The sequence below is a fragment of the Camelus ferus genome, chromosome 5 (assembly GCF_009834535.1).
Source record: "Camelus ferus isolate YT-003-E chromosome 5, BCGSAC_Cfer_1.0, whole genome shotgun sequence".
Lineage (NCBI taxonomy): Eukaryota > Metazoa > Chordata > Mammalia > Artiodactyla > Camelidae > Camelus > Camelus ferus.
Genome location: NC_045700.1, coordinates 73,029,730 through 73,056,569, shown reverse-complemented (window position 1 = coordinate 73,056,569; position 26,840 = coordinate 73,029,730). Strand labels below are relative to the sequence as shown.

Here is a 26,840-nt window from a genome sequence, read left to right as displayed (position 1 = left end):
AATATTGGGTCCCTGTTCCACTGGAATTACGAGTTACTGCAGAAGTGAGTGGTGACAGATAACATAGGTAAACAATTTTAATTTAAGATAGAAAATAAGAAATATTGTAGACGGACTGAAAAATAATAGAATGTTCTCAGAATTTGGAGGTGGGGGAGAAAGAAAGGGAAAATCAGAACACCAGTAGAAGGGAGGGCACTGAAGTGAGCTGTGAGGCCTGGTAGATTCCGAACCAGGAGAAATGGCTTAGGAGGACTTCCCTAATAGAATGAAACGTGTAGAGGAATGAGTAGGACATGTTTGGAGAAGCGTGATTCACACGGGTAAACTGGAACCAAGGAGAACTGGGAAACCACAGGAGGAAAGCCTGCTGAGGCCAATGGGAAGACTCAAACTTGAGGTTAGAGAACTTTTGCTTCATTCAATAGGCAAGGGAGAAAATGCCCACACCAGGAAGCAACTAATGCTGTGCTTTTGGATGATGATTCTGGAAGCAGCATTTGAAAGGAGTGAGGTGGGAAGAACCAGAACCTACCAGCAGCAGAGCAGGGATTCAAACCCACCTCTGAGTGCCTCAAAGGGAGTTCTGTGAGAATTTGGAAAAAACAGGAGATTCCTCATGTTTTGTTGGGGATAGAAGGGGCAGAGGGTGAGGTAGGGAGGATGAAATGGAGCAGAAAACGTTTTTAAAGGTAACATTTGACCTGCCTCTGGAAGGACAGTTGGAATTTGACAGATGCTCCAGGGACTGGGAACAAGAGCTTGAACCAGGAGTGCTGTGGTGAAGAAGGAAACAAAGGGATAAAAGTGGTAGGCCAGGCAAGACGTGGTGACTGAGGAAGCATGGGGCACACCTGCAGGGTGCAGTGGAGGCCGAGAGGATGTCTGAGACTTGAGCCTGTGTGTCTGGTGAGACAGAGGATGCTGTGGGTATCTAGCAGGTAGGCATCTCCACTTTTTTTGGTTGAGCACTGTCTCAGGCTCTCTGCAGATAGCACACTCAAAAAGGGTGATTACAGGAGTAGAGGGGGATTGGTTATAAATGTGTGGGCAAGGGTTTGGGAAGCAACAGTGGAGAGTCAACACCCTAGGACAGGCAACAGTGGAGAGCTGTCATCATCCCCAGGCCTAAAAGGTCAAGAGAAGGGAGCCATTCCTGGCACTCAGTAATATCTGTACTTGTCAGAGAGAGGCCCCCTGACTGGAGCTGAGGCCTTGCAGAGAGGCCAGGAGGAGGGAACCATCAAGAGTGTAACTACCCTAAACCCTCTCTCCTTCTGTCCCCAATCGCAGTAGAAATCAGAGGCAAGGAAGCCTGGTTGATACTGTCTGTGGAGATCAACCTCCCCAGCACAGAGCATGGCAGAGAGTGGGTCTGGAGGGGTGAAAAGAGAGGACCCAGCACAGAACTCCTCAGTAAAAATATTTTGAGAATTTGCTCATTCATAAGTTATATAAACAGACTAACATACTGATATATACAGTGTATAACATATCAAGGATAGTAATTAGTATTGGGTTTTCAAGTAATTTTACTTATGAATGATAACATTTTTTTTGCTATCCCAATATGATCAAACATGTCAGATCTGACCAGACTGTTACTGTTTTCACTTCTTAATGTGCTGAGGAAGAACTCATGGTGGGAATAGGGTGAGTGGCAGTTCTCCCGTCTTTGCGTCGTTTGCCCTTGCTTTCATTATCTTCATTTTCTTTTCAAGGATCCATATTGGGAAGGTTTAGTTTATTTGGAGGCAGATAGTGTAAGTGGTACTGACTTTACCACTTTACAGGCGTGCGTAAGTAGAAATATTCTCCAAGAAACCACAACACTGTTGCCACCCCTTTTTTAGTGGGAATTCCCTCCTTTCCTTATCTTTCCTCATTTACCGCATTGGGACCACATGATCTTGATTTGGCAAGAGGGCCAGGATCAATCTGTAAAGCTTAATTTTGTGTCTAATTTTACAGATAAAATAAATGTGAGTTTATTGTTTCTTCTCACACCTCAGTGGATTTTCCCGTGTGCCCCACCACCCACCCTAGGGTGCATACATCTCCCTACTTTGGAAATCACTGGTGTAGACCATTGGTAGTATGAATCTGCAATCTAGAAGAGAGGCCGGGGTTGGAGACATTGATCTGTATGGGTGCAATACTTGATAGCTCCAGGAATGGATAAAATTACCAAGAAGAGAGAAAGTAGGAAGGGAAAGAATGGAGAACAGTGGCCAGGTGGCTTGGAGGATTCCTACGGGTATGGGAATGAAAAAGAAGCAGGAAGCAGTACGGAGGAGAGAGAAGGACTGGAGCAGGAAAGAACCAGAATCCTGGAAGTCAGAAAGGAAAGATGCTCTGTGGTGTCAACCGCTGAGCTGGTGAGAAAGAGGACCGAGGGTTGGCCAGGGGATAGTTTATGATGAGGCCAGGGTTCAACTTTGGGGGTCTCCGTGGAGTCCTGCCAAAGTCAAAGCAATGAGCCTGGGCTAGTTTTTTTAAGGAAGGGATGATGATGACAATTCAAAGTCTGATAGAATATTTTGTTACTGTTTTTGTTTGCTTACTTTAAGGTAGAAGATACTGTGTATGGAGAAGAGAAAAACCAGAGAGAGGTAGAAACTGTAGATGAAAAAAAGGAGTCTTTAAGAATGGGGTCCTGAGGGGAACAGGGAGAGGGGAGACTGGAAGTTGAGGTAGAAGAGGTAGCCTTGGTGAAGAGGACACGCCCTTAGTTTGTTACAAAGACGCTCTGGCATTTTCGGAGGTAGGAATTGTATTCCTTTTGTACTCAACACTGAGGAAATACTTAGCAAAATGCAAAGAAAACTGACAACAAATCAATAAAGGGTTTCTTTTTTTCTTTTAATCAGAGAATGGAATATGTTTTCTGCTAAAAGCAAAACCAAGAGACATGAATGATAGTCAAACTATTATCAAATGAAATTACCTATCCTGTCCGTTTTTGGAGTTTTTATTTAAAAGGACATATTTGCACCCGGTTGGAATAGATTGTGGGCATGCCTCATGTTGCTACTGGTGGTCAGCTGACTTTGGAAAGCTACATTTCAGGCTTGAAGGATGGCACGTGTGTGAAGACATGCACCATCTCAAGGAATGTGATCAAATCAGACAAAATCACAGGGTGCTATTTTTTCATGAAAATAAATGGATGCCAGGAAACTGGGATTGTAATTTTATCATTAATTAGTTCTATTTTTCAGTCAAGAATCTTAACTCCTGTAAGTCTTAGTTTCCTTTTTTACAAATTAAGGGGGTGGTCATGATAACTAAGATCCTTTCAGCCTTAAAATAGAATGATTCTAAAAATGTATAGTATATTACCTATTTTGCTCATGATAAGGTCACAGAACGTGTTTGTTCTTTATGAATGTTTCCCTTGCTTGAATTTCATGGAAAAATTTTGGCTGCTACTTGACTAATTGAAACATCGGATAACTTTATAACTTTATAAAAACTCAATTAGTATTGCATGTGTGGATGCTAAGCTTAGAAAAGACTGAATAAGATTGCTTTCATATTGAATCTTTTTTTGTCTGTAAGTTTCATTCACCTGAACGCTGCAGTACCTCAGGCAACTCTTAGCCATTTGACAAATTGTTAATTGATAAGCATTCTACTTCCTCTTAGGAATTGAAGGAGTTAATGCAGTTAAAAAGTTTGATTCAGCTTAGACCTTCTTGGGTGTCTAGTTTTGTAGTTTTGGTAGTCAATTTAGCCCTCCAAATAAATCACTTCAAACTATCATGTTAGGCAGAAAATATGAGTAATTGAAGTTTGATTAAGAGATCATATTTCATTCATTCATTTAAGTAGACTTCCCTATTAGACCACGAGCTTCATGTAGATAGAAATGTGTCTGTTTTTGCCCATCGATGCATTATATCCCCTGTATTTACCACAGTGCTTACACATAGTGGCTTCTGAATAGAGATTTGTTAAATGAATGAATATATGATTTTACTTCTATGGCATTGTTAGGCACTAAAATTTTGTGATTCAGATGTTCTTTTCCATTTGAAAATCTGTAGTCATAAACCACTTTATATTTGAAAGTGATTGTAGAAGACTGCAATATGTTCAGCAGCATTTCATTATGAAAAATATCTTAGCCAAGACCTTTTATGTCCACTCTGAATTCTGCCTTGAATTCTCTTCAGATTAATAAGAGCCAGATAGATAAAACATGGAATAGCCAGCTTGAAGGAGACATTTATTAAAAGTAAAAGAGTGGCTGGAAATTCAGGAAGAGTTGGTTTGCCTATTGGTTGCCTTCCTTCAGTCATTTCTTCAGAAGGGCCCCAACCCTTTGTTTTTCTGATCACAGCGTCTTCACCTATTATCATCTTCTCCCTTCCTCAAATACAAATTTTTCTTTTCTTTATCTCCCCAACAGTTGTCTTATTTCCCCTACTTTACTCAGTATATTAATTGCCTCTTGGTCTTTTTTTCTTTGTACCCAAATGTAGAGGGCAGAGACACCATTTCAGTGTTGTTGCCTACAAGCTCTGTTGAATTGGTGGTGAATATGACCCACAACTCATTCTTGCCAACAGAGCTGGAGCCCTTCCGGAGGGAGGACCAGACCTCCGCCATCTTTGGGCTACTCAAGTCCAAGTTGCCAGCTTCACTGATGTGTCCAGTAGTCCTTTAGCTCATCACTAGGTGATTCTTTATTCTGATTCTCATTGCTATTGGCCTAGTACCACTTGCCTTGATGTTGTAGCAACTTTGAGGATGAGGGAATAAAATAAGAGGTATTCATAAGTGTGATCTGGTACTTAAAGAATGTGTAGGCATCAATTCAACAGTTATTCATTTGGCACCCATGGTGTGCCAGGCATGTTACATAACTGGAACAACTATAAGGTAGGTGACACTAGCTAGTGTCAGAGGGAGTGGAGGTCTGAGCTGAGATTATCCTTCCCTCTCCCATCTCTTGTGGTTATGGCCATAGCTCCCCATTACTGGCAGTGTCAGTGTGGGTCTTTCTGTATGTCATCTCTCCAATGTTCCAGTTTAAGGATTTCTTACAACCACCTTTTTAATGTTTATTTTGTGACAGATGATTCAAGAGAGCCGGTTTCTCATAGAAATGGCAGACACAGTCCAAGAAAAGATTGTGCAGTGTCAGAAAGCAGGTAATCTCCCCCCACCACCCCCTCGCCCCCATTTTGTTTAGAAACCCTAATGATGATTCTTGGTAGACTTTTAAAGTTTCTCTTTTTACTCTTAAAATTCAAATATTTGATGTCATAGTTTAACTATACTTTGAGTTATGCTGAAGCCTTGGTTTGGTACAGAAGAGATCTAGGTGATAGTAGGTGGGTTGTGTGTGTGCATATAGGGGTGGTGTCTGAGGATGCCTAGAGAGGGGAGGGCTTCTGAATTTACCTTTGTGTTTTGGGAACCTGTCAAAACCTTTTACTACTGATAAGGAAACTATGGTTTCACATTACTGCTTAGGAATCACTTTATTTTACACTTTGAACCATGATCCTATTAATCTGCTAGGCTTTTGCCTCATTTTCTAGTCCTCATATTAGATTTCTTTTTTCCTTAAGGATGGGGTGGGCCACATCTCTCTCAGGGCACATCTGCGTGTTTATTTATGGTCACCTTCACCCTCAGCCCTGTATTTTTATCTCTCTTGGATCCATGTTCTCTTTGATCCACACATACACTGATGATTACGATGAGGAAGAGGACACTGACAATTGCTTGATATATATGCATATAATATACTAAGTACACATGCTCTGTTATTTAGTCCTCATAACAACTCTGCAAGGTAATCATCATTTTATCCAGTTTACAGATGAGGCATCTGAGATTGTGAGAGACTGAGTGAATTACATCAAGTCCCATGCCAATGTGTGGTAGAGATAATCTTCAAACCCAAACCAAGCTTTAAAAATGGCGCTCTTCATTACTGAGCCAGAGGCTTAAATGTTTCTGTTGACAGAAAGCGTGAAAATAATAATAATACCAAATACTTAGATCATGCTCTTATGTGCCAGGCACTACTTTGAGAGCTTTGTGTGTATTGGCTCATTTAATGTTCACCACAATCCCATGAGGTCAGCACTCTTGTTGTCACCATTGTACCAAAGACGAAACTGAATCACAGAGAATGTCAGGGATTCGCTCACGCTCGTGTCGCTGGTCAGTGGTAGAGCCAGAGTGTAAGCCTGGCCTCCGCAGTCATGCTCTTACTATGTGCTATGCTTGTCATGTTAGCACCAGGAGAGTTAATGTGGTTTCAGGCTGCATTAATAAAAGCATAGTAACTGGAACAAGGAAGGTGGTGGTACAGTCCTACCTCATGTGGGCTGCTTCAAGCCCATTTTGAGTACAATGCTCCCGGACACAGGTCCCTACAAGCTACATTCCAGAGAGTCAAGCAGTGCAGTGGCCCTGCGTGAGTGTCCTCCTTAAAGAGAGACATTATTCGTAAACTGAAACATGCTTAATCTGGAGAAGGCAAAACTCTGATGGACTTTATCCACTGTCTTTCGTCAAATATTTAAAGTGCTGCACTGTGCAACAGAGATTAGACCTTGTTGGTCTGGGTCTAGCGAGCCCCAGGGAGCAGAAGTTGCAGGGAGAGAGACTGACTCGGTATCAGTCATAGCTTTCGAAAGGCAGAATGAGCTCTCCAGAAGAAAGAGATTCCCATCTCTGAAGTGCTAAGGTAAAGGCTGAAGAAACAGATGACAGTGATGTTTTTTATGGTATTCAAGCTTGGGAGAATGGTTTAGCCAAAAATAACTTTAAGGCTATTCTCAAATCTGAAACACTTGGGTGTTTCCAGGAATGCTATTTTTAAAAAACCTTTTTGTTTTTGCTCAACATTCACTGATTGCCATTGTTATCTGTGTGGGCTCCAGGGCCTACTGTCAGGCCATATGGATGGTTCATAAGGAAAAGTAAGATACGTGTATCTATCACATATGGCTGCCATTCACACATTACACCGTTTTATCTAAAAGCCAGGCAGAGGACACACAAGATGGATACAACCTGTTGGAAGAATTTGCTTTTCAACTTCTCATGTGTTTATCTATGGCTCCTGGCTGTTCAAAATCTAATTTAATCTAGCACATTGATTATTTTTAGTTTTCCCTTAAGGAGAGCCATTTGGTGGGGATGAACAGAATGGGAAGGAGAATTCAATTCAGGGATTTAGAAATTATGAGAGAAGAAGGACAGAAATGGGAAATTGTATTTTTACTGATAATATTTAAACAATAAAATGCCTATTTTTTCTGAAATTTATATAAGGAATTCTTTTATGTTCTTTTTTTAAAGGGATGGAGTTCCATGAGGAACTTCATAATCTGGGAGCAAAAGAAGGCTTGAAGGGAAGAAAACTCAACAAGGCAACTGAGAGCTTTGCTTGGAACATTACAGTATTGAAGGTAAATGAAGTACCCAGGTGCCCCTTTGCCTCTGTTTTTCTCCTCCTCATCTCTCTAATGTGTAGGGAAGCATCAGTGGTTAAATACGGTGATTTGAATTTTTAATTAATGTGTGGTCTAATTAATTCATGCTATAAGTGATGAGGAGATGCATACTGGGATTGACACACTTTTTGCCACAATAGGACAATGAGGTTTGTGGTGGAGGCAGAGGACAGCACGACCTAATTCCGTTACCTGGTATGTGTGTGTGTTTGTATGTGTGTTTACTCACACTTCTGTTCAAGTCAATATGACTGTTGTTGTTTGTGGAACGGATCACATAAAATGTCGCTGGAGAAGCACCCAACACAGGTAATTTGAAAGAGCCTTAAACTATAGAACACTTGAAGCCATTTAAGATTGTTTTATTTTAAGAACAATCTCTGTAAATACATTTATTTTTGCAAAAATGTTGGAACTCAGGTTTTTTCTTGAGATTATGATTTGCTCGGCTGAAAATTAATTTTAGGATTTTGAAGTAAAGATGCCACTTTTCATATTTTCATACATGAATGGAAAAATGATTTAGGCAGTTAGAATGATTTATCCTTAACAGTGTGATGGAGAAAAACAGCCAGAAACAAAATTAGTAATTGCTGACACTTAAAGAACACATACTCCAGGTACTGTTTTACAAAGATTTATATGAACTAATGTTTTAATACTTTCAGTAACCCAATACTATTACTGTCCTCATTTTACAAGTGAGAAAACTGAGGCATTGAAAACCGATGTATAAAACCCAAGGTCACTCAGCTACTGAATGGTGGAGCTGGAGTGTGAACCCAGAGCCTACTCTGCAGAGAGAGAACTGTATGTGCTTATGTGACAGTGCTCGGTGAGCTGGAAGGCGTATCACAGAGGTTTATTAAAAATTCAACCCACAAATATTTGTTAAACTCCTACTCTGTACTGGGGTCTCTGCTACGCACTGGGGACCCGTGGAGAACAAAAGTGATACAGACCTTGACCTCCTGAATTAGCAGTCTAGGGGCAGGAGGGTAGTGGGGGAAAATAGGCATCATTTGCTGAACGGGCAGGAACTATGGTGTTAATACCAAGAGGAGCTTGTTTTATAAAACTAGAGTACAGCACGGCAGTGCGGGCCCTGACACAGATGCTTTCTGTTCAGTGGACATTTACGTGGGCTTGTTAATGTGCCGATCACTGAGAAAGGAGCTAGGGAAACAAATATCAAAAAAAAAACAAACAAAAACCTGGGCCTCCAGGACTAGTCTACAAGGGGAGACAGACATGGAACTAATAACAGCCATCGATTATTTAGCACTTCATGTGTGACAAGCACTCAAGACCAAGTAGTTTATATATGTCCCCTCCTTTCTTCTTTGCAACAACTGTGTGGCCTTGCAGCAATTCAGTGCTGATCCTGATATGACCCTCGACCTCCCACAGATGAGGAAATTGAGGCTCAGGGAGGTTTCAGTTTCTTGCCTTCAGCTAGTAGATGGCAGAGCTGAGATTTTAACTCATGCGCATGGTTCTAACCCCCTCCCTGTCCTCCTGCCTCCATCCATGTGACTGAGTCCAGGCAGCCGAGTGCAGGGCGAGGGCACAGGCTTTGTGTGCAGATTGCCTGATGGCTGTGAGGCATTAACCAAGTTATGTAATCTCTCTGAGAGTGATCAAAATACCTGCACCCTGGGTTTCACATTTTGTAGGAATTAAATGAGATAATACATACAAAATAGCTAAGTCACAGTGCACAAAACTAGACATAATATAGCTATATCCATACCTTTACTATATATATATATATTATATATATATATATATATATATATATACATATATATATATATGCTGTTGCTTTTGCCAGGGTGAAGAAGAAAAGGCTTTTGGTTTTCATTTATTTAAATTTTTAACAATTAAAATTGGGGTATAATTATTTGTTTCTTTGTTGACTTCTGACTTAAGCCACTGTTTTCTCAGGTCATTTTGTGTGTTTGAGTTAGTGACAGGAGCTGACTGTTAGATGGGGCCTAGCAAATGCTGTACAAATCATTCCAAGACAGATCTTTTGAAACAGAATCAATCGTCTATTACCCTGTCTCGGGTACCAGTGCTGGTATTTCAGCTTGAGCACTAGGAACTTAAACAAGAATAGTGAACGTTCTGAACTTCTTGAATTTCCTTTCTCTCCCCCATTGCATTTAGTGGACCTGTTAATTGTGTGCCCTTTCCCTAAATGCTAAACAAATGACCTCCTTGGAATTTGAATTTTCAGCTAAGGGACAGAGAGACCAGCTCTTCTGGAGACTGTATTCCAGTGGTGCCTCTCTGACAAGACCTTCCTCTGTAAGACCCTTTCTTTCTTGTATCTTGGATCTGAAGTTCTTAATTTTTGCTTTGTTTTTCGGCCTTCTTATTGATTTTCCAAGCTCTTAAAAATGCCCTTTTTCTTAAGTTGCTGGAGTCAATTTCTATTGCTTACAACTGGTTGAATTAGTAATAACCACACTTGTAAGACACAGTCACTGAAATAGTAAGCTATGTCAAAGCTCACCTATAGAATTCTGCATTGCTTACTAGAAGGGTTTCGTTACACACAATTTTTACAGTGCTTCCTGATATCTAGGGGAAGAGAGGGATGACTGACCAATATTTGCTGAATATGTGGGTTCATGTAGCTGAAAATATTTATTTCCAGTGTAATTTCCAACAAGTAAGGGAGGACGTAGAAAAATGAGAAATGTACCCTCAGGGAAATGGTGAGTTGGCAGCATGGAGTGGTGGAAAGGGGCATTGGCTTTAAAGCAAATTGAGCTGAGACTGAAAATAAATTCTGTATGTTTTCTGTGATTCAGTATTACACTGATCTGGTATTAATATATGACAGAGGAGCTAGAGAAAAATGTGCAGAGACAAAGATGAATAGCTTTACAATATAATGAACATGAATTATACCTACAGAGTCCAAATTTTCCAAGATGGAAATGAGGATTTAGAATCCAGCAAGGAGGCTGAAATCAAGATGGTCCCAGAAGCTCCCATACATATGTTTTTCTTTCATTCATATTTTAGCACCATGCATGGGTCCAAAGTGGGGACTTGATTAGCAGATCTTTTGCATTTCCCCCACACTTTTGCCACATGCCAATAGCCAACTGTTATAGTCATTTTCCTCCTCTCCCTTTCTTTCTCTTTCACAGCTGAGCACAAAATTGAATTCTTTAAATAGCTTCTGTGTTCATTTGGGATGATGTGATGGTGCAGGTCTCAATGACTCAGTCTTCAGTATCTTTTCCTGATAATCATTGGAACAAGATAGCTCCGTCTCATCCCACCCTCACAGTGTTGACAGTTCCTTCCATCTGTCTTTCCTCCATGCTATCCTTCAGAAGTGAGTTTTGTTTAGCTATTAGCATAATATTAAAATCTCACAATGAAAATGTTTCCTGTTCTTTACATCTTTCAGAAAGAGATACCACAACATCACTTCCATAGCCAGCCCATTGTAGTAAATTGTTATCAATTTTGGAAGTATTTCACTAATGAGAATTCTGAAGGTCTCTTGGTAAAAAGATATGAATTTATACCATACCACTGATAAAACATAAAGTATTAGGAAGTGGAATTCATTTAAAGTCCTAGACTCCATCCAGACTGATTTGATTCTTTAAGTACAAAAAGAACTTCTTTGAAAGGTGGTCACATCTATAAAACTGAAATTAGAAAGAACCTGACAGTGACATTTTAGTGAGTTTCCCAATATGTATTTTTCTAACTTGACTTGTTGGCCATTTTAAGGAACTAAATTCCATTATTTTTACATTTTTAAAAGCTTGATGAAAAAATCAGTTTTACCAGACTGGAGAAGTGTCATGTAGAGATATATAAAAATATTGAAGAAATATAATTAGTAAACATTTTATTATAAGGAAAAGCTATGAAGGAGGTGATCACTAGAGCTTAAAAATAAATAAGGTTAAGAAGTGGCTGACTCCCTATTTGTTCATGAGTTTCATTGACTACCAGTTGAATGGTATGTATTAAATAAATTATGAATAAATGATTACTTCATCAATGAGCACTTCTATTAATTGATATGTACCTATACTTTCCCAAAATAGATTTCCAGTTTATAATTTCTGTATTCCATTGGGTGCCATAAAAAAAAACTGGGTTTCTTTTATAGATTTATGTTCAGTGGATATGACTAATCTTTTTCCAGCTAACTTCTTTGCTTTCTATCCCTGAGTAAGCTTTGCTCCTTCTGTTTTTATCTTAACAACATTCTCATTTTCCTTGGGAACAGCAGAGGATGAAGCTTCTCACTTCTCCTTGGGTTCTTGTGTTTCTAACCCAGGCAGATTCTCTCACTTAATCCCCAAGTTCCAAACCCTCCCATGTCTGAGGAATCTTGCAACATAAGGGAAATTACATGGGTGTCAGTGCACTAATATGCTTTCCAGAAGAGACTGAAAACACATTCGAAGTCTGTACTCATTGTTAAGACGGGAGAAGAAAGGAAACAAGATGATGGGCTAATGGAAAAAGAAATATGAGGAGAGGCATCCATCTCTGCAAGGCTGAGTCTCAGAAAGAATGGAGTCACCCTCAGCAGAATGAGCACAGATATTTTAAATCATTCTCTGAGATACTGTGTGTGTTGGGGGATCCAACCAAGCTCTCCTGGTGGCCATCGTGACCATGCTGTGGGGGCTGCTTGGAGGTTATATAAAGAAGGAATTTGTCCAGTGTCCTCCATGTTTGTCCACTGAGAAATTCTCCAAGGGTGTTTCTGTCAGCTGCTGGCTATTGTTACAGTAGAGGCTGGAGAAAGGCTAGGTTTCCTCCTGAGCCAACTCATTCAGAAAAGAACAGCTATCTGTGAAGGCTGGAAGCAGATCTCCAGTGACAGCAGTGTGTTAGTAATAAACTACTCTTTATACTGACATTACAGTCAGTTACTAAGAAGCATAAAACAGAGTGGTCAGGAGCACAGATTCTGGAGCCAGGTACTTTCTAGCTGTGTGGTCTTGGGAGAATTTCCTTTTGTCTCTATGATTCTGAATCACTTGGCATATGCCAGGTTGTGCCATGGTAACAGTGATGAAAATCTCAGTGGCTTAAAACAGTAACTTTTTTCTTGCTCTCACTGTTTGTTCACTAGGGTCACCAAGGGTCACTTAGGAACTCAGGCTATCGGGAGCTCTACTTCAACTACTCCATTTATAATCCTAGAAGTAGGGAAGCACAAACTGGTTTTAAACTTTTCCACCAAGTAGTGTCACGTGTCCTTTCTATTCAAATATGACTGGCCAAAGCAAGGCAAATAATCAAAGCTGACTTCAGTGGAGTGGGGAAAGAACCTACTTCCTTAAGGAAGTTGGGAGCAGATGTTGGTGAATACAATCCGTCAGTGACAGGCTCCTCAGCTATACCCACCTCACAGGGTTATAGTGAGGACTAAATGAGTTAATATATATAAAGTGGTATCTGGGATATAAAAAGTGCTATGTTAAGAGTTTGTTATTTTTATTATTAATAATGAGCATTCATTACTCACAATGGGCAGTTTAGTAGTTTTCACACAACATCTTAAGTAATTTTAAGAGTCACCTTGTAAAGTTACTATTATTAGTCTCATTTTACAAGTAGGGGAACTGAGGCCTGAGAGATTAAGTAACCTTCCCATTGGCATTTGGGTAGTGAGTGATGGAGCAAGGGTCTAACTCCGAAGCCCATGCTGTCAGCCCACTATGTTAGGTTGCCCGAATATTTATGGCACCACAACAATGATGGCTTGTATTAACTGAGTGCTTTCTGTGTACCAAGTATTGTACTAAGTGCTTTATGTTTATTATCTCCATCCCAGAGAGTGAGTGTCCTGTCCAGCTAAAATGAATGTTCCATCCACTTAGGCCGTGTATACCTACCGTGTGCAAAGGTACATTGAGAGACTGGAACTTGGAACCACCAGTTCTCCTTGTTCTGACACTATATGCACTAAGCAACCCTGTTCTCAACTCGGCTTCCCAAGCATACTTTTCTAGTGAAGATGGAATGAGTTGACCAAGTGACATAACCAGTCACATCTGCCTGGGAGACTCTTTGTCAATGAGTCAGTTAACTTTTTTTTTTTCAATCAGTCCATCTCCCGTGAGCTTGGGTAGCACGAATCAGCTCCCCAGGGCTTGGTCACTGCTGAATGACTGGATGCAATTGAGGCCCTGGACAGATACCACTGAGATTATGAAAGCAAAACAGAATAACAACAAAAATACCAAAGCAGAAAGCCGGATCCTGGACCCACCCTGCGAATGCAGCCAGCCTCCTGTTTCTCTTGGACAGCTTTGCAACTTCACTGGCCTTTAGTCCGGAGGTTGCCAGCCTCCACATCTTGTTGAGATAGAGGAAGCTTGAGAGCTGTGCCTCTAACAAAAACTTTGCAAAGGCCCTGCTCCCTTTCCTGTTCCTTCCCTTGCTCAACCTCCAAGCCTCAGTTACTGCCTTTCAGATCCTCGATCTTTCCTTTATCTTTTGGAGCAGAAGTCCTGGAATCTTCTTCCTTTGAATACCAAACCTGAGTTGATTTAGGAATGAGGTAAAGTCCCTGTAGGTGAATTCCTCAAGCTTCCCTGAGAAGAAAGGAGCCTCCAGAGAGGCAAAGTTGAGGAGCCTTTAAGTCACTTTCTTGAGAGGCAAGGTTCCAAAAGTTTAAACGAAATTTTAAATTCTGCTGAGTCTAAGGAAGATGCTTTCTAGTGATTTTATGCAAAATAAAAAATTCTTGGGCCTGTGAATTCTCGTCTGTGCTATCTTAGAATTATCAAAGAGTTTACACCTGTAGGAAGTTGGACTTTGAGTCTGGAAATCTGCAACTAATATAATTTTTAAAAATTACCTTATCTTCTTTAGGACTCGATTTTCTCACCTAAAAATCAGATCAGACTTTATGACACTTACAATCCTTATAGCTTTACATTTTATGATTGTATGTTATCTTCCATCTTTTTCTGTGACTTAACTACATTACATAGCTTAAATACATTGATCCTTTTGTCACTAAACTTATCAATAGAGTAAATCTCTCTACTTTTATATCTTTTCTGTTATGTCTTGATCCCCTCACCTTTTTTTTTTTTTAACCAAGACACTATGAAATACTAATTATACTCAGTTTCTATCTTTACCTCCCACAATCTCCCACTGTGGTCCCTCCCACTGCTGTCTTTTCCTTCCCTGACTGCTCTTTCCAAATAAGATGGCCTCTGTTTACCATCTTGTTGGGAATTTTTTTTTCTGATTTTGTGTGTGTGTGTGTTTGTGGTAAAATACATATAAAATACATCTTAACCATTTTTAAGTGTATAGGTCAATGGTACTAAATACATTCATAATGTTGTGCAACCGTTACCACCATCCATCTCCAGAACTCTCCTCATGATGTAACACTGAAACTCTGTACTCATTAAACTATAACTCTGTTCTCTCGTCCCCCAACCCCTGGAAACCACCATTCTACTATTTGTCTCGATGATTTTTGACTACTCTAAGCATATCATATAAATGGAATAATGTAGCACTTGTCTTTTTGTGACTGTCTTATTTCACCTAGCACAATGTCCTGAACATTCATCCATGTTGTGACATATGTCAGGATTCCCTAGCTTTTTAGGGCTGAATAATATTCCATTGTATATAAATACCATATTTTGCATATCTGTTCACCTGTTGATGGACACTTGGACACTTCCATGGTTTAGCTTTGTGAATAATGCTGCTATGAACATGAGTGTACAAATATCTCTTTGAGACCCTGATTTCAATACTTTTAGATATATACCGAGAAGTGGAATTGTTGTGTCATATGGTAATTCTATGTTTAATTTTTTTGAGCAACCACCATATTGTTTTCCACACTTGGCTGTTCCATTTTACATTCCCACCAAAGTTCATGAGAGTTCCAATTTCTCTACTTTGTCAACGACACTTATTTTGGGGTTTTTTTTCTTTTGATAGTAGTCACTCTAATGAATATGAAGTGATATCTCATTGTAGTTTTGATTTGCATTTTCCTAATGATTAATGGTGTTGAGCATCTTTTCATGTGCTTATTGGCCATTTGTATATCTTCTTTTGTTTATCAGTTGTTTATTTTTGTTGTTGTTGTTGTTGTTGAGTTTTAGAAGTTCTCTCTATATTGTGGATTTTAATCCTTTATCAGGTATATTCCTTGCAAATATTTTATCTCATTCTGTGGTTTGCCTTTTTACTCTGATCATATTGTCTTTCGATGCACAAAGGTTAAAATTTTTCATGAAGTCTAATTTGTCTATTTTTTGTTTTGTTGCCTGTGCCTTTGATGTCATATCCAAGAAATCATTACCAAATCCAATGTCATGAAGTTTTGCCATATATTTTCTTCCAAGAGTTTTATAGTTTTTGGTCTTAATTTAGGTCTTTGATCTATTTTGAGTTAATTGTTGTGTATATTGTTAAGAAAGGGTCCAACTTTATTCTTTTGCATGTGGATATCCAGTTTTCCTCCCATCATTTGTTGAAGACTGTTCTTTCCCCGTTGAATGGTCTTGGCACCCTTGGCAAAAATCATTTGAATGAATATATATATATATATATACATATATATATATGTATATATATATAAAATTGTTTATTTCTGTGTTGTCTTTTCTATTCCATTGGGCTATGTGTCTGAGTTTATGCCAGTACTGCACTGTTTTGATTACTGTAGTTTTGTAGTCAGTTTTAAAATCATGAAGTATGAGTCCTCCAGCTTTGTTCTTCTTTTTCAAGATTGTTTTGGCTATTCAGGGTCCCTTGAGAGTCCATATGAATTTTAGGATGGGCTTTTCTATTTCCACAAAAACATTATGGGGACTTTGACAGGGATAGCATTGACTATGAAGATTGCTTTTGGTAGTTTTGGCATCTTAACAATATTGTCTTCTTCTTGGGAATCTTTGCAAACAGAGTGATCTTTTATTCTTTCTTTTGTTCTTCAAGGCCTCCCTGCAGTGAAAATACTCGATAAACATTATAGAGGTTCTGACAATTAAATTCAGTTTATATTTCACAGAAGTCCTTTGACTCTGGAAATATAGGTTACAGTCAGTTAAACTCCATAGGTTAAGTGTTCTATAGTAAAAAGCTAATTGTAAAAAGTGGACCACATAAGTAATCACTACCTCAAGACATACTTGTCTGTCTGTTCACCTACATAGCCAGCTAGCTGTGTATCTATCTGCTGAAAGTCTTACCTACCAACATAAAGAATGTCTTACATTGTTAGGTTAAGAGTGCCTAATAGCTAGTGAAAGGAATGTAGTATATTATCCTAGTATATATCTTGTCTAGGTTATATTTATTTTTAAAATTTTCATTTTATTTTAAAATTTATTTTCATTATCTAGGCTTATTAAATGTTTTTAAAAATTTTGGCAAGCATTTCTGGTACTTGTCTTGCTGGAAATGTTTGATAACTGCAACTGGGAAAGGCAAAATAGTGATGATGCCAAAATTGATGGTCTGATCCTAGTGGCAGCTGATTTAGCCTCACACAGCCTACCAAGCCCTAGATTCACCCGTAATCTCAGCCAGCTGCCTTACAGTGCATATCATTTATCACCAGGAAGAAGGTGGCAGGTGAGAGAGAATGGATGGATAAGTACTAGAAAAACAACTCTGATCTCATGTGTCGGTACTGTTATCTTTACACACAAAAGAGAATATCATTAGGCCTTATGATGTGAAGAGTATATATTTAGAAGGCAGAGCATCTATTCCAGAGGTTTTATAAGCTAAGTTTCAAGTATTTGTACTCAGACCAGATGTTTGAAGAGGTACTCCTAGACACACGTTTAGAACCTTGTTATTGTTTGGCTTATTAGTACAGAATAAAGGCCTTTGTCTCTATCTCAAGAAGTTGTTTTAATTTGTTTCCACTTGAACATTTATAAATAAGAAAGTACACAGCATAAAAGAGACCTCTAATCCATAAATTAGCAAATAGTAATTTTGGTGTTTTGGTGGGTTTTTTTTTTTTTTTTTTTTTTGTAAAACCATATTCCTCCATTCAGCAAATTTCTGTAAGCCCCCACTGGGTACTTGCTTCTATGCTTGTGAAGTACTGGTGAATAAAAACACGGTCTCATGGAGCTGACAGTCCAGTGGGAGAGGCAGTCATTAATAATCATATACTGCATATTAAATTTGTCCCTGGGATGAGTGCTGTGAAGGAGAAGTAGGAGAATGTGTAATGGGATTTGACCTAATGGGAGGTCAGGGAAGTCTTCCATGAGGAAGTCCAGTTGAACAGAGTGTAAATATCTTCAGTCTTCCATGGATTCCAAAACCCTGCCTTGTATCCTGATACTTGAGTGTGGTTGCCAAAACAATCTGAGAATAATGGTGAAAAGAAAATAAATCAAAATAAAGATGTGCTAGACAGCCTCATCTTGGTCTGGAGAGTCCTGAGATGTCTGCCTCGCTCATTTAATTACCACTCATTAGCATCATAGCTAATTTGTTATATCAAATCTGGTCATGAGTCATATTGTTAATTGTATGTGAATTTAATCACTCATCTTCTAAAAAATAATCTGCAGCAACATTCTCTATCCATAAAATTCATTTGACAGCTTATCGTTGCAGAGGAGGATGTTGAAAGGTGGGTTTTTGAGAGATTTCTGTGATTTAAAGCTGAAAAGATGCAGAGAGAGAATTATAGAATGTACAATATCAAATGTAATAGCATTAGAAAAAAATAGTAAATTTGTTTTTTAAGAGTCTAATTAATGCATGTATAATAATAAAAAAAAATCGCAAATCTAAAACATTATTCCAAACAGCTCTTGTCCCACAGTATAGGATGATTCAGATGGAAAGTTAATGCTTCTTAGCAAGCAGGCTGGTTACATGGTATCCAGATTTCTGCCTTGGGTGGCTGCACCCCAGCTGTGCTGCCCAAGAGTTTAGTAGAGATAAAAGCCAGGCTGTTGACATGATTATGGAAGCACAGACCACTTTATCTCCAGTAGAACTAAATTTAGTGTCTCTTGGAGGCACATTTTTTTTTTCAGATGAAAGCTGCATTTTATAATGATTTTGAATAATTCAAAAGTGGCAGACTCCTAATGAATAGATGTATCATAGACTAGAGAACTTGGCTTCCAGTTGTGAGGTTATGGAAGGTCTTGCTTTTCTTGGAGGAAAACTTTCTTTGCAGGAAATTTATTTCTTACACAAAGTCTTAGTCTAAGGTGAGTTTGATGTCTTTAACTATTTTCTACAATGATATGTGGAAAGAAAGCATTAATAACGAAGGGGTTTCATTCTAATTTCTTATAGCCCTTTTAGGTTTTTCACACACAAGCTCCTCTTCTTTCCTTGTTACTCCAGGGAGAAGAAGATAGGATCCATCTATCTAACTTCCTTATTCCTAATCCAAATCAGAGCAACATGAGCTCACTACTCTGAATGTATATGCAGGTGTGTTGTGTACATTGTCAAGTAGAAACAAATCCAGGTTTAGGTAAAGAGAGATTCTATTTGAAAGGATTATTGCAATATGGGGAAGGAGACCATTGTAATAAATGGGGAGAATGATCTTTCCATAAAATTTGTGAGCTTCTTAAAGATCAGGCAAAAACAATTTTTTCATTTACTGGAAGGGGCAAATATAACTAGAAAGAATGGGGAGTGGGTAGTTGGGTGGTGTGATCCTGAGAGGCCATTAAGAAGGGACTGTATGCCGGCTCAGGCTACTGGGTGAGGGTCAAAGTTCAGGACCTGAAGGAAGGAGAGAAGCTTAAGTTTGGCTGAATCCAGGAAGCAGATGTTTTGTCCAGATTGGTTAATGGGTACAAATAGTTCAGCTAATCATTTCTGAAAGGGACCTTGGAGGGTCTGTGTCTGGCCTTGGCATCCAGGAGTCTTATCTAAGTCATATGGGTAAGGGTGGTTCTTGGCAGTAAGCTATTCCCTAGACCACAAAGGGTTGGGGGCTTCTTAACCATTCCTGTTTTCCAGAAACATAGGGCTCATGTAAAGTTGAACATTGTCAACATACACATGTAAACACATAGGTAAGAAATGTTATATATTTGTGTCTACGTGTGTCTATATATATGTGTACACATGTACGTACATATCTGTAAATGTAAATATGTAAAGAACATTTGAGGTCAAGAATAATGAAATTATTATTTTAAAGCCATAGTGAAAAGATCATTATTATCTTCTACTTAATTCATTCTTTCTTTCATTCTTTCTTTCTTTCTTTCTTTCTTTCTTTCTTTCTTTCTTTCTTTCTTTCTTTCTTTCTTTCTTTCTTTCTTTTCTTTCTTTCTTTCTTTCTTTCTTTCCTTTCTTTTTCTTTCTTTCCCTTTCTTCCTTTCTCTCTTTCTTTCTTCCTTCCTTCCTTCCTTCCTTTTTTAACTTCTTTTTATTGAGTTATAGTCATTTTACAATATTGTGTCAAATTCCAGTGTAGAGCACAATTTTTCAGTTATACATGAACATACATATATTCATTGTCACATTTTTTTCACTGTGAGCTACCACAAGATCTTGTATATATTTCCCTGTGCTACACAGTACAATCTTGTTTATCTATTCTACATATGCCTGTCAGTATCTACACATTTTGAAATCCCAGTGTGTCCCTTGAAAAGATCAATATGGGCAGCAAGAAAATTTCTCTCAATCCAGAAGTGCTTACCTTCTGATTTAATTAGACTGCTCATTTCAGGTAGGTCCACTGTGCTCAAATACACAGCGTGTATGAGATTACATACTCATAATAACAGACTGGGATGAGGGGGCAATTTTTCTCCCTTATTTCCCACTTCTTGTAAAACAGTTTTGTATTGTTAAATCACTCCCCATATATTAGTGATAGATTAAGCTTTTGTAATGAGGGAAGGTACCAATTCCCTAAAGTAGAATAATTAGGGACTAAATTTCCCTTTTAAGGAAAAATCTATGGTTTTATGAGAAGGTCAGTTATTGATTTTTTGAAAAAGAAATCTCTTTGGATTTTTGAAAGGAAGTTTAGTTTATGTAGATTCATAAAAACTTTACACATAACTGTTCAGAAAAGTATTTGAGTAAGAAAGAAACATTCACCATCGTCATCATCATTATCATTATAATCATCATATCAGTGTTTTGAAAGAAGATAATTTCCGGAAGGAAAAGACTCTTTGTCACAGAACTATGATTTCGAATTGAGTCTTAAACTTTTGCATTATCTGATGCTTTTATGGAAAGTTTATCAAATCATTAGGAAGAAACTGCTTTCTTTCAGAGACAAAGAAGAGTATAGGTTTCTTTCTAGTTGAAGAGAATCCTTTAGTATGTAGTAAAATACACTAACCCCTTATGATTTTGTTTGTAAATCTTCCAGGACAAAGCTGTGTGTTCTAAAAATAGCCAAACTCTGTGAGTGTTTATTTAAAAGATACTTGTCTCAAAGGACTTTTGAGTCAATGGATTCAGGGATGGAACGTTCTTAAATTACTTCACAATGTCTTCCAGGATAAAAAGATTGCAATCCAAATCTCTCAGAGGCACCCCTCAACCAGCATATTCTAGATCTCCCAGTTGTCTGCTACTCAGCAGCTGGCATTACGGAACAACTGGAATAAAATTGGTTTGTGGCCCCTGTTGCCTGAGAAATATTAATCTTGTGGACAAAAAAGAAGTTCCTGATCAATTCCTAACAAATCTAGTTTCAGAAAGCTGAGCTTTTTTACTGAAACATGCACTAAGAACTGTATTTCTCATAAAAATTCGGAATATACTAGATGCCTGGGTTCCAGCAGGCAATTCTAATTGCCTTGGGTCAGAAATACGGGTTTGTCTCACTGCAATTTTCTGTTTCTCTAGACTTAGATTCACTTGAGATTCACTTCTTTTTAAAGCAAAATATATATAGAGAGAGAGGGAAGGTTGAAAGTTTTAGAGAGTAACTTGTGTTCTCTGGTGGTACATTATCCAATCAATCATTTTTTCCCTCACATTGCTTCAGTGAGTACATCTTGAACATCTAATAGAACAGTCATACTGACACTTGAGAGCTATAGACGGTTAATTTGCTGGTGAAATCATGGCTGGTGGCACACCACTTCCTCATTCCTTCATCTTCCAGATGGTTCTTTATACTTATTAAAAATGTGGGAGGAAGCAGGCTCTTTTGTGTATTGTGGATTTGATATCAACCAAGAAACTGATATCCAAGGCCACTAAAAAATGAAGCTGGCATCTAAATGCTTGTGTACGAAGTGTGTTTTAATAGTAGCTATGTCTTAATATTAAATCTGAATAAATGAGACTAAAGATTCTTAACAATGTATATTGTGTATCCTCTGAGTCAGCCCACAGAGTGCTTTCATGTAATCTGAAACCAGAGAGGGGGAAAAACCAGCAACTTCCTTCCTATTCTCTTTTATCTATAATACGTTTTTGCCTGGGAGAGGAAGAATGCCATTGAAAGAAACAATTATGTGTATATATATATATAGCGTGTGTGTGTGTGTGTGTGTATGTGTGTGTGTTATAACAAAGCCTAAAGCTCCCGGTGCTTATATTAATCCACTTACTAACCCCACTCATTGTAAGCTCTATAATAATATATGTTGATACAAAAATAAAAATAAGATTGGAGAAATGACATCTCCTCTGAGTTTTTGGTTATCTAAAACTATCCTCAGTTGTTCTTGTGAAAAAAACAAAAATGTATAACAATATGATAATTCCAAACACTGCTGGGGTGGTTATTTCCATTGCTGAATTTTGGAAAGTACTTTCTTAGCTACTACTAAACTATAGTTATATCACTCAGATTGAATCATTTCTGTCATCCTTCACTTAACAACCACTACCTTGCAGATTATTGGGTTCTTCTCAGAAGCATTTTGTTCTTAAACTTCCTCTCTGGTTAGAGGGAAAGGGAGTAAATAGTAAAGTGATTACTACTGTTTTTATTCTTTAAATAACTGCTCCTGGGAAGGTCATTTCCTTTGGCTCCTTTGTCAAGGATTCCCAGGAAGAGTTTTCACAGGAGACCCTGAACTACAGCTGGCCTTGATAATTAATTACATGAGACTTTATGAATTTCATTGAAGTGAAATAGCAATACAACCAAAATTATCTTCCTGGAGCTCTTAATTAGACATTTCTACACCAGTGCAATTTCCTTTTTGCAACACAAGGTTTAAGGATCTGATCCCCGAATGGGCCAGAGCGGCTATGTACTAACACTACCGTGTAAGTTGTGCACTGCACGGCTCTAGGGGGCGCCATTCCCTTTGAGTCTTGTGAATGGTGCCCTCTGGATTTGTCACCTAGCTGCCTTGGAATAGTCCAGTCATTTTTCTATTTCTAGCCTTCTGTTTTCCGTGAAGTTTGGGGGGAGTGTCTTAAATATTTATTACTTATTTTAATTTTAATTATTGTCTACTACAGTGATTTTCTCTACTAAGATTTACATTTAGGAGAAGTCTCCATAATTTAAGGATCCATGTGTGGTAGTGTGTCTTTTTGTGAACCTGCCACGTATTTGTATATTGAAGCGCAGCAGAGAAGCTCAGCAATCCAGAGTGTTATGTACATCAGATGAGGAAATTTCATTTGTAGCTTAGCTAGATCTTAACTTTAATTGGTTTTGGCAACCAAACTTGGTTAATTCTGTTTGTAACTCCAGATGACAGAAACAAGAGGCACTGGGAAAATAATACCTGATCCTCTTTTCAAGTCTAATACAAGCTTATGAGATAAAATTTAATTTTTTTAATCTTCAGGGCAAATGCTCTAAATTCAAGAGGACTGAAAAACACAAACAAACAATTTTAACAGCCCAAGTAGACTTGAGTGAGAGAAATGTTTTTGATGGTTGTCTGTCAGCCGTAGGAAATAATTCCGAGTCCTCGTCATGGAAGGACGGTCCTCTGCGGTGGGGCCTCTGCCTAGCTCTGCACCTTCACATTGCAGACTCCCTGCCTCCCACAGCTCTGTGTTTCCTGGAACCTGTCAGGCCGTTTCAGGATTCCGTGCCTTTGCACGTGCCGTTCTGCTGACTGTAATGTTCTTTCCCTCCTCAGTCGCCTGACCAGCTCCTCCTCGTCACCCAGTCCAGCACAGGATTATCTGTTACTTTTCTCCAGAGGCTTTTCCTGCTCTTTTCTCTCCTTGGCCCCATTCTTCAGCTTTCCTCAAAGCCAGATCATCTCCTTTTTTCTAAGCTTTAAAAAAAAATTTTTTTTAGGGGAAGTAGTTAGGTTTATTTATTTAATAGAGGTAACTGGGGATTGAACCCAGGACCTCATGCATGCTAAGCACTCATTCTACCACTGAGCTATACCCTCCTTCCAGATCATTTTCTTTTTAGTGCTGTATCTGTAGCTTACACCCAGTTTTATTCCTATGTTGTAATGATTTGTTCCCCTGTCTCTTCGTATGAGGCCAAGTTCCTTCAGGTTGGGGCTGGGACTTACCATGGTGCTGAGCTTACGCTGAGAAAACAGAGGCTTACAGAAGCTAAGCAGTGTGTTCAAGGGGACATGAGTGACCAGGAAGCAGCAGAGCTCCATGCAGACCCTGATCTGTGTGACTCCACAGCTTGTTCGTCACATCCACAGTCACGATGTCCACCGTCACCGCCAGATGCCTGTGTGCCAGCTGGAGGACTGGTGTTTCTACTGTTCTCGGAGGTTCCATTTTCTCGTGGGGTTGACACTTTGTCCCCTTCCTGCCTCCTCCTGCCTCGTTGTCCCTGTCCACTCTTCCTCATGCCCATCTTTTCCAACCAGGGCATTCTGTCCTCACAGAAGACAGGCCGGCGCCCCTGGGCACTAGATTGGTAATTTGGCTTTAGCTTTGTCTCTCAGTAGGTCCATTGCCCACTTTTATTTTTCCCATCTTTCAGGTTCTCACTCATCTCTTGTCTGTCAGGCAACTATTGAGTCTTCTCAGGGTTATCTGTGGAGTAGCGTGGTGACATGGTGTTCCAAGTCCCTGCTTCAGCTCTTTCCAGCCATTTTCCTCAGTTCATGCTGTGTAAACGCAGCGTGCACACACGTATGTAAATATTCTGCATATACATCATACACACTTTTTGGTGGTCCTGTTCTACATTTACAACTAGTGCCCACATTCAATTTTTTATTATTGCCACAGAAACAGCAGATGGTATGGGCTCAAGATGTATTTGTTGAATTGAATTATTTGAATATAAACCTAGAACAGATATTAAAAATTGCCCTAGTGCAATAAAACTTTGGTCACTGTTGCCTTTAGTTGCTCAGAAGAGGATGGAAAAGATACTTTCATTATCTTTGCTTTTCTTGTCTTTTTCCAGCATGGTTCAGATATCATTAACAATCCAAATGACTGAACTTTAGAGTTGTTTATATGATCTTTTTAAAAAATCTGGGTGACGTTTATCTGAGTTCCTTCCTCCCTTTGTTAATCGTCACCATCTTCATCACCATCACTCTTTAAATATTTATCAAGAGCTCATCATATACCTAGTGCTATAAATACATGGAAATGCCTTGGGAGGTTGCTCTCCTTCCTAGATTTCACTTATGCTCAGAACAGGCAGAACTTCTCCCACTGGTCTTAGTTCCACTTGTGGAAAAATCCTCTCGTCTTGAGGTCATCGTTATTTTTATCCTATAACTTAGAGAATTATTAGCAAACAGCTTGTGTGCACCAGAAAAAAGGGACATTTTAGGGAAAATCAGAATAGTCACTGTAAAACTGCAGTCAAGCATACGATTGATGGAAATGGATGAATCTGATGCTCTTTCTAATGGTTTGCTTAGTGTGGAATGCACTTTAGCAACAACAAATAATAACAGCCAACAGTTATAAAATGCTTATTCTCTGCTGGACTGTGTTGCAAGTGCTTCATACTTACTAAACCACTCAATTCTAATAACAATCAAATGATGTAGGTACTATTAATATTTGTGATTTATACATGAGAAAACTGAGGGACAGAGAGGTGAGGTGATAGCTAACTTTTAACAAGGTCAACTAGCAAATGAATGGGGGAGCCAGAAATCAAAACCCAGGCTGTCTGGACCCGGAGTCCTTGTCTATCTTATGACAAGACTGCCTCACCAGTTACATATCTATTTCACATATAACATATGAAAAAGCATATTGACAATGGTAAAGCCATACTTTATGACAATAATTAAAATCCTAAACCTACAAATATATAAATGCAGCAGGGGTCTTCAGATGGGCAGAGAAGGGCTTGTCATTGATAGTACAATAAGCAGGCTATCCCCAAATTTTAAACACAGGTTTCCAGTATGGTTGGACGTAGATAGTAAATAAACTGGAGACACAGGTTGGAACATTGGGAAGGGGGTGACTTACAGGCTGGATTATGCTCCCCCAGAATCCATATGTTGAAGTCCTAAAGCCCAGTACCTTAGAAAGTGACTTTATTTGGAGATTGTGTCTTTAAAGAGATAGCTAAGTTAAAATGAGGTCATTAGCGTGAACCCTAATCCTGTAAGACTGTGTCCTTGTAAGAAGGGAACACTAAACGTGGACACCCAGAAGAAAGACCAAGCAAGGACCCAAGAAGAAGGCGGCCATATACACCCAGGGAGAGGGGCCTCAGGAGAAACCAGCCCCGCCCACACAGAACACCAGACTTCCAGCCTCCAGAACTGTGAGAAGATAAACTTCGTCGTTTAACCCACCCACCCAGGCTGTGTTTCTTTGCTTTGGGAACTCTAAGAAACTCATACAGTAACTGTCTTCATCAGCTCGGGCTCCATTACAAGAACACTGTAGACTGGGTGGCTTAAACAACAAATATTTATCCCCCATGGTTCTGGAGGAGGCTGGGACGTCTGAGATCAGAGTGTCAGCAGGTCGATTTCTGCTGACAGCTTTTCTTCCTGGTTTCCTCACATGGTGACAGAGGCAGCCACTGCACTCGAGGAGTGTGCGTTCTGGGGGAGCTGCAAATGTTTAAAAGTCCAAGCCATCCTCAGTTGTGTAGTCCTAACTGTGGCAAGTGCTATGTCAGGAAAGAGGCTGGAGAGAGTGAAAAATAATTTTACTTAATTCTCTATATTCCTGAAGATGGACATCATCTTTTAGCCTTTGTTGTCCAGTGTGGAAAACACTAGCCACAGGTATCTATTGAAACAAAAATAATTAAAATTAAATAAAGTTACATATTCAGTCCTCAGTGGCAGTAGTCACATGTGCCTAGTGACTGTTATGTTGGACAGCAGAGCTATAGAATATTTCCATCATTGCAGAAAACTTCTTTGGCAAACATTGTCTGGGCTCTAGAGTTATGCAGAATTACAGAGTAAAAATAAGAGAATTCTTAACTGT

General features: G+C 39.0%; 1 protein-coding gene across 1 annotated transcript in view; it reads left to right on the top strand.

The window, feature by feature from the left end:
* The window catches only part of PLCL1 (phospholipase C like 1 (inactive)), a 301,427-nt gene that overhangs the window by 256,038 nt on the left and 18,549 nt on the right, over nucleotides 1-26,840 (top strand). Inside the window, exons 5-6 of the mRNA XM_032480117.1 lie at nucleotides 5,084-5,159; nucleotides 7,330-7,439. Of these exons, the coding sequence (XP_032336008.1) occupies nucleotides 5,084-5,159; nucleotides 7,330-7,439 (186 nt within the window). The remainder of the gene's footprint in view (nucleotides 1-5,083; nucleotides 5,160-7,329; nucleotides 7,440-26,840) is intronic.